The sequence below is a fragment of the Peromyscus leucopus genome, chromosome 3 (genome assembly GCF_004664715.2).
Source record: "Peromyscus leucopus breed LL Stock chromosome 3, UCI_PerLeu_2.1, whole genome shotgun sequence".
Classification (NCBI taxonomy): domain Eukaryota; kingdom Metazoa; phylum Chordata; class Mammalia; order Rodentia; family Cricetidae; genus Peromyscus; species Peromyscus leucopus.
Genome location: NC_051065.1, coordinates 26,980,159 through 26,989,281, shown reverse-complemented (window position 1 = coordinate 26,989,281; position 9,123 = coordinate 26,980,159). Strand labels below are relative to the sequence as shown.

The following is a 9,123-nucleotide window of genomic DNA, read 5'->3' as shown; positions in this document are numbered from 1 at the left end:
ACTCCGCCTGCACCCAGAGCGACAGCAGGGGGCGGGGGAAAGGGGCGGAGGACTCCGATTCCCTGGTGGACTCAGGAAGTTGTCCTTTAAAAAGCACATCTTCAGCCCGCCTTTGAGCGCCGCCTCGTCAGAGCAGCATGTGGACTGGTTCGCCAGGCCCCCTAAGTGTTCTGGGCTGCCACCGTCACCTCAGTCTGAGCCACTGTGGGCAGCGAGAGCCACGCGCAGGTCCAGGAGCAGGGGCGCACGGGGATCTGCATCTCCGATTGCTGCTGGCCTCTTCTACTCGTACTCGGGAGGTGGCAGTCACTGTTGCTGCTGAGAAGCCAGCCTGCTTTTCCCAGCCTGTTGGTCGCCCAGTGAGGAGTTGAGACTGCACCTCCAGCCCGGACGCACATGGCTTGTTACCTGGTCATCAGTTCGAGACATCTCAGCAATGGGCACTACAGGGGCATTAAGGGAGTCTTCAGAGGTCCCCTCTGCAAGAATGGATCTCCATCTCCGGTAATGTGCACACAGACGCGCGCACACCTATCCTCACATGTTCAAAACCAAATGAAAACAAAAGGAGACATTGAGAGATGCCGTCCTGCCTGATAGAGTGGGTTAGACTTTTAGGGCATAAACACTATCCTTAGCTATGTCGGCAGATATACTTTGTGACAATTATAGGGAGGGGTGTGTGTTTACATGTTTCTTGTCATTTTGATCTGTAGTCTTTTGCATGCAAATATTTACTGAGCACAGTTAACTGCAGGGATGAAGGTAGACCCTGTGGCTGAGTCTACTTAGGAATCTGCTGATTTGGGTAGTGTAGAAAGTTTGAGTGACATTTTATAATGTGCTTTTGTGAAGCCATACTTTCAGATTAGTTTAATTATTTTACAGCTGCTTTATAAAAAAATAAACTCCTCAAGGGGTTTGTCTTGGCAAGATGAAAAGGTGTTGTTTTACAAAGGATTGTCAAGTCCAAGGCTCAATTAGATCCTTTAGTTTAGAAGGAAGTGGATGAGTACCTTCCAAATGGGCTTGTTTGTTGTGTTACCTAAAAATACCTTAACCTGCAATTTGACTGCTTTTATTTAACTTAGTAAACTGTTCAAATACTGTTGTGCAGAATCAAGGCCTTACTATATTTACCAATTAATTCACAGTAGTACTATAAACTAACTAGTGTTTTAAGGATTCAAATGTGTTTAAAGAAAATGTGTGTATATTTGTGTGTGTGCATGCATAGTTTGAGTATGTACACACATATAATCAGTTTTAGACCACAGTAAATGGCCAAGTACCCAAACTTAATGAACAACTTTTCTATTCTGATATTAAGAGAGTATTTTTAGTCTGCATGACATAGAGAGGAAGGGCTTAATTTGCCTGAGTATTTTGTACCTCATACTTTCCATTACAGCTTAATACTTCATTAGAGTGAATTATTTACAACTGCTGTGTATTAGGAACACCTTTGGTTAACAGCATCTGTGATTTGCATAAGGAATCTGGAATCCGGAGGTACATGTACTGAGATGCATCATCAAGATTCCCAGTGACAAACTCTTCCTTCATATTTTCATGTACTTTAAAATGTGTGTTGCTGTAACAGCCCCGACTAAATGTAGGGAGCCAGAAATGTTACATGGAAAACACTGTTTGCATTAACAGTTACAATTAAACTCACGGGGCTAGAAAAGGACTTGGCAGTTCCGGCTGACTGAAAAATACAGCCCACAGTCAGCCTGAGCAGCAGGTCTGAATCTTGTCTTCTTTAAAGATTCCAAGGATTGGAGTTTCTGCAGGCTCAGCAAACCCTTACAGTGTCCAACAACTCACCGTGTCAGGAGCATTTTCCTCAGGGCCAGCAATTCCTCCTCTCTTCTTCCTTAAGCACAGGTTGTCTTGTAAACCTATAATGCTCCAGTTTTCTTACAGGCATATTTTTCATAGTGTGTTGATAATCTCTGTGGCTTTCTGCAAAACCTTCCTGAGTTGGATTATTGTGTGGCAGTATATATACCTCAATACTTGGGATCAAAGGAGACAGATCTCATCATTATTACACAGTTTAATTCTATTCAAGGAGATTAGAATGTGACATCCAACTAAAATCTCTAGTGTTTAAAGAGGAAGTTTCTACCATTTGGTCAAGAATAGCCCTGTGTCTCTTCTGGTTGCCCCAAAGCCTGGGTGAACTCATAGAAACTGAGTGTGCAAATGTGGATGGCAGACACCAGCCTTCCATCCACATGGTAGCGCTGGTTGTCCAAGGTACAGCTGCACACCTATGGATACTATTTTTATAGTTTACTTGGCTAATTCCATTATGTGCGTTAATTTACTTACTTTGTTTTCAATCAGTTCGCTTCACTGGATAATGTTCACTAAAATGATGTAGGATCTATTTAGAAATGGGTAAAGTAGCTTTAATGTGTATTCCACAAACCCATTTTCTTTCTTTCTTTTTTCTGTTCGCATTTTACCATGGAATCTGTATCTTTTTCAAGGTTTGACCACTCTCTCACACAAGCTGGGCTGCATGAGAAACTGATACTCATCCCTCTCTGTCACTATAGGTTGTTGAAATACGCCTTCGTTTTGGTTGAAATTCTCTTTCCATGACAGGATGTCTTTCTCTCTAAGGCAAATTAAGCCACTACTTTCTAGACCCTAGACTCCTTGCCTTTGAATAGCTCACTTGTCTCCAGGAATGGGTGCTTACCCTCATGATCAACAGGTTTCAAAGCATCACATTAAAAATAATATGTGTATATATTTTCATATTCAGCAATAGCTCTCAAGTTATACCTGGATTGACATTAGTTTATTCATATGCCCTCAATGTAAATACTAAACTCATTGATCATATACTCATTAGACACAATCATTTATAGTTTTTGAAATAGGTATCTTTTATGGTAACATATTTTCAAATCTAGTGTCTAGAATAAGGTAAAATTGACTGATGCCTATTATTTCAGCATCCCAAGGTTCCATTTCCCTAGAACTATAGACTGGGGTGTTAGTCTTCCTCTTTTAACCCCTGTCTCTCTGTTTATCCCACATTTGTTGTTAGTAGAGCTATGTAAATGTTGGACATTGCCTTAACATTCAATAAAATACAATTACAGAATAATATTTTGTATTCTGTTGTAGAAAGGAGACAATTACCTTTTAGCTTAATAAACTTTATCTTTAATTTTTTTGCTGTAACTCTGCCTGTATAGTGTAGGTTAGACATTTCACTGTCTAATATATATTATACCTAAGTCTCAACATATTTAAAAATAATTATACAGATTTCTTATGTTCCAGTCATGTCTGTTTAATGGCAACATGAGATATTAACCTAAAAGTACAAAAGAAAATTAGGTATAAAGATGTGTATACATACATACATATATATATAATTCCAAGAAATTTCATGCAGAAAATATTGAGTCTTTCTATGTATTTCTCATAATAAATATGAAATAAATGACTGATTGATAAATGAAGCAATAAAGTATTTTATCCCCTAACAATACTCACAAATTAGTAAAGTGAAAATCCTAGAGTGAAATTTTACTTCTATCTTCAAAATTAACACACAGAAATATCTTATGATTATCTCTTTGTTCTGCATGAAAAACAGAAAATTTGTTTCATTCTAATGAGCATGTGAATAATTGATTTGAGATGGCTTATGTTCCTCTAAATCCAAGATAGGTTAAGAAAAATAAAAGTATTTCTTAATGTTTAATGTAAAAGTCTATTTAAAACATAAATACATTTTTCTAAATTTTAGTATGTTTATTTTGTATGTTTTCTCAACTCTAAAATAATATGATTTACTGATGCCTCTAAGAGTCAGTATTAGGTGGACATGACATACACATAGCTTTAATAGGTAGGTAGCTAGATACACATGGCTCACTATGCTCAAGATACGTTACCTTTATAATTATAGTTCCCTTTAGCCACCAAACACATAAAACTTTCTTACAACAATTTAAGTATTCATTAAGAAAATCTTAAAGCCTTATAACCATATTTGAATTCTAGAAAATAGTTAATGTCCTCTCAGTAAAATAAACATATTCTTCAGTTGATTCTTAGTTACTTTTATGTACTCTGAAATACCATCTCAACTTTAGATTAACTTCAGTGTCTTCTTATATATCGCTTAATCTATGTGTGATTAACAGTAAGACATTCATTCCCAGCACTTAATCCATTAGTTACTTAATCATAACTGTATGTTTAAACTATGGTACATACTTCATCATCACTCTTCAGAAAATTAGACAAGATTGGAAGTCTCATTTTCTTCCTGGGCATAATATAGGTAAATTTCCAAGAATAACTGTAAAGCTTGCCTTACTTCCCTAAAGAACTGCATGTGGAGGAGACCTTTCGACTGCCAATTGCATCTACCATGCTCCTTAGATTGTTTGTGTCTGGTAATCTTATCCAGAGTTGTATGTTTGTCTAAATCACCTAATAGGTAGGATATACATATATGCATATATGGTTATAGTTATGTGTGCATATATACAAATACACATATACATATATGTACACAAGCATCTTAAACACATCCAAATCCTGTAACTTCCTTTGTAAAATTAGAAATGTATACCCAGAAATAATAAACATTGTTCTAGACATAATGGATATCCTTGAAGTTCCCCAGCATGTAATTTTCTAAATAAGGAACTGAGCACTTACACCCTTGTTTCTTTTTATTAATGCTTATCCTATTCCATCATGTGCATTTTCAAGATATTTATAAATAAGTACATATTAATTACATTATAATGCCCCCAAACAGATGTGTTTTTCATGTGTCAAGTATAATTGTGAAGACACATCTCCTTTTCTTGAATTCATGACTACATACCACTTTCATATACTTCCAATAAAGACTTGACTATACATTCAACTCATGTTTTCTTTTTATATCAAATACTATTTCAAGCAAACTCCTTTCTTTCTTTGTCTTTTTATTGCCTCTTCTCTTACCAAATTCACACAAAAATCTTGTGCTTAGAATTTATCTGAAAGAAAGAGTGTCACCATTCTGATCTAAATGAACCTGTGTTTATTTAACTTCAGGAAATTTCCATAAGAATTAGTCAGTATTCAAGTGATTTAATTTGTGACTTTTGTTAACTTACTTGGCATTTGTCTTCTATCTTAACTTACTTATTTTAGCTACCAAATTAAGACAAATTTGAGTTCCTGCTTTGGATTTTGGGAAATAAACATAAATAATTTTAGCGTCATGTGTTAGGCAGATTGGATGGTGTTTAACAGAGAACTTAACTATTTCCAATTTAAAAATTAGTAGTAATTGTAGTTAAAATGCTTGTTGTACAGTGCACGTGCACTAAACTACATATTTTCTATGGAAAAACAAGAACATAGCTTGAAAGGTGTCAGTTTAAGCCAGTAATCAGACCCAAGAGCAAGAGGAATCCAGCATATGCTCCATCACTCCACCAGGTTCCTTTGAGTGTGAAGCTAACTGGTTATGTCACATACCGCGTTAGCATATACTCCTGTATTCTAAGAAAATAATTTGAATAAAAATTTAAAGTTCTGTTTTGAATTTTTTTTTTTGCTTGTAACAATCTCATAACAAATTCAAAACTTAGGCAATACATACAAACACACACACAGACACACTCTTAGTGGATAGGTCTATATGGAAAGAACAAATATTTGGTAAGTCGTCATAAAGAAGTGTAGTTGTGGTGCTAATAGGGATATAACAATCCCTAATATATGATCTTACATATTTGAAGGACTTCCTAAAGTTGAGATTCTGAAGAGATGAGTTACTTCTTAACTTAGACAGCATCCCGGGATGTAATAATATAGAAACAGCTTGCTGAAGAAAAAACAAAACAAAAGAATACATTTTTGAAATGAAGATGGGATTTGAGATTTTGATTTTGCGAATATTTACTAATGTTTTCAATTTTGCAGAGATGGACTCCTGATATATTGAAGTTATTAAATTAAAAATTAATATTTTCTGTTATTTAAAAATGACATCTAAAATCTGACCATTTCTGAAGGAAATGTTTATTTAATTTTTCCACAAAAAAAAGAAATGCTCATATAGCAAACTTTTGTTTATATATTCGCTTGGTTGATAGGAAGCCCAGAGATAAATCTGGGGCTTATAACATGATAGGGATTAAAGGTTGTCTTCAAAACCATATGGTTCACCTGTTCTTATCACTTATTTCCAGTCTGAGTTTTATTTTATTCTCTGTGGTGCTTATTCTTTTCAAATTTATGCTTTGTTGTTTTAATGCATGAAATTTCTTTCAGGAGACTTAGATTTATTGTCAAAACAAGTTATAAATAACAAAATACAGACTGTTCCTATGCAGGGACACCCTTGGGGACTCCATGCTAGCCAGTTCTGAGTTTTCATTTTCTTCATTTCTAGCAAGGACAATTAAGGCTGACAATTTGGGGCCTTGGCAATGGTGAATTCTTTTTGGCAGATTTTATTTCACATTTCCGTGCCTTTGCTTTAACAACAAATGTTTCATGTTAGTTTGAAACAATATCCATACTCCTCTCATTTTTCTTACCATTGGTTTTTAATCATTCATTTCCTCATTTTTGGCATTTTTCTCTTTCTTTTCTTTCTTTCTTTCTTTTTTTTTTTAATCTCAAGGAACTGATGGTACACTGTCTGTAATTCCAGAGACACTGACTTCTGAAAACAGTGAGCACACACTGTCTGGTCCCTGTAGTTACCATTCACACATAACCTTTATTTCTAGACCAGAATTTAGAATTTCCTCCCACTTCATTCAGGGAACTCAACTAATAGTGTTCCTTTATGCCCACGTTCCCTACTGTGATTATATTGAATACTTCACTTGCCCTAAGTATCTCTGTGGTGGGAGAAAGGTATTCAGTTTCTACTGCCCACTCACATGCTCTGTTCTTTCCAGACATCCATTTTGAAATGAATAACTAGATTTCCCAACATCCACCTGTAACACACACACAGAGCACATTTCTTTTCCCTGTTGTATGTCATACATAGATACATTTCTCTTCATGGTTGGACCCCACAGCAGGAGTGTTACCGGGAGAGCTAAACAAAGAAGGGTTTGGAGTCAAACTCCATAATTTTAAATCTTAGCAATCAAATAACAGTCATAAAGTTATCTTCTGTTCGGCTTCTACTTCTTCGAAACGAGGGAGGCTGCTCCTAGTGTGGTCTCTGAGAGTAACATTCGGCATTCATTGAGTATCCAGTAAATGTCAGCAGTTACTCCCTCCCGACATGTTGATATGTATGTATCATATCAACTCCTGATGCAAAGTGGAGGGTCTTTGAAAAATCTTACACATCTTCAATTTGGATAATTTTCTTTATCACAATTAATGCTGTTTATGGAAGAGATGTCAATAATACCACAACTTTAGCAGAATGAATATGTTCCCTTTCGTTCTGGCGGGAGCTCTAGGGAGGAAATCATTTCTGGGACTTGTCTCCTCTTACAATCTTGTAATGCTGACTTTTCTACTGGTAGAGTGCTCCCTGTGTCCGTGATAATCTTTCTCACTTTATTATCTACCAAGATCACTTGGTCAGTTGCTTCAGGTATAACTTAACTTTCCCTATTAGTGCAGGTTGTAGGTTGCTTTAGTTCCTGTGGTCATTTTAGAACAGCTCTTGCAGAAGGCCCCGAGACACAACAGATTGACCATGCATACACATGACTGAGACGAACACATGAGGGAGTGAAGACTTTACTTGTCATTGCCACATATGAAAAAGCTCTTGAGAAATTAATCACAAGATAGGAGCTTGATCATCCTCTGCTTCCAGAAAATAGTGATAGGGTATTTACATTATTTCATTTTATTTATATTTATTTATTTATTTATTTATTTATTTATTATTTTTTTGTGATGAAACTTACAATAATTCCCCAACTAATGATCACTGTAGCCCTTTAGAAAACAAAGCCCAGAGCAGCCACAGGGTACTGGACATATAATTATCAACCACCTCCAGTTGCCTAGAGAGGCATGTGCATGCCAAAGGGGCTTTCTTAGCACTTGCCTTTTAGGATCAGTCAGGGTGTGATCACAGGACCTTGGACTTCTTCTAAATGCTGCATTCTGTATAGAACATCTAATCTTTCAGGCTCAATAAACAGACCTCCAGAGAGGATTCAGGTTTATTTTATGACTGATTTCTTAATGTTAATACTTCTGTTGTATTTTAATACATATTTTATTTATTTGACTTATTAAATAGAGTCTAAACACTCTAAAAACCTTACTAATCAAATTATCCAAACTCTATATGCTTCTAATATTTTATTATGGTGGGCAGAATAATAGTGCCTGAATTATACCCACATTCTAATCTCATAGATGTATGATAAAACCAATACCTTAAAAGATTAGAAGAGTTTTGCAGATGAAATTAAAACATTGAAAGATAATCCTGAACCAGGAAAGTGAGCTCCATGTCTAAGGAACAGGCAGATGTGGGTGAGGAGAGTTTCAAGCTACCTTGCATCTGCTACTGAAGTTAAAGTAAGGGCTCATAAGCCAAGGCACGTAGGTGACCATTTAAAACTAGGTCAAGTAGGTAGATACCCATTTGGTATTTCTAGAAATGTCACATCCCTACTCATATCATGATTTTTATTCCAGAGAGGCTTCTGATTTAAAGAAATAGAAGATAATAAATTTATATTAAGCCAGTAGATGTGTGGTAATTTGTTAGAGCAACAATAGAAAACTAATTTGATCATACCTACAACAGAGTAACATTTAAATGATAGGGGTCTCTAGACCAACAAAAGAATGCTGTTTTCTTCTGTGTTAATTCAAAGGTCTGTGCTTCTTCCTTCCTTCCTACCACTGATACTTGGTATGTCCTCTTAAAACAGGAGTATAGGGAACCAAGAACATCTCCATTTCCATTTTTGATCTCTTTAAATCTTCAGAGACAGCTGGCAATATTGTGTTGTTTAATCATATGAGGGACAAAAATGTTCATGAGGAAAATTTTCATGCATATAATGCATTATTTTGTTATATATGAATTGCATGCAAACTTTGCAACTCTACGTGTTTATTGCATTTGTTTTT

General features: G+C 35.7%; 1 protein-coding gene across 1 annotated transcript in view; it reads left to right on the top strand.

The window, feature by feature from the left end:
- Positions 1 to 295: 295 nt before the first annotated feature.
- Znf804b (zinc finger protein 804B) overlaps positions 296 to 9,123 on the top strand; it is a 524,634-nt gene continuing 515,806 nt past the window's right edge. Inside the window, exon 1 of the mRNA XM_028862409.1 lies at positions 296 to 504. Coding sequence (XP_028718242.1) covers positions 397 to 504 — 108 coding nt within the window. The 5' untranslated portion in view covers positions 296 to 396. The remainder of the gene's footprint in view (positions 505 to 9,123) is intronic.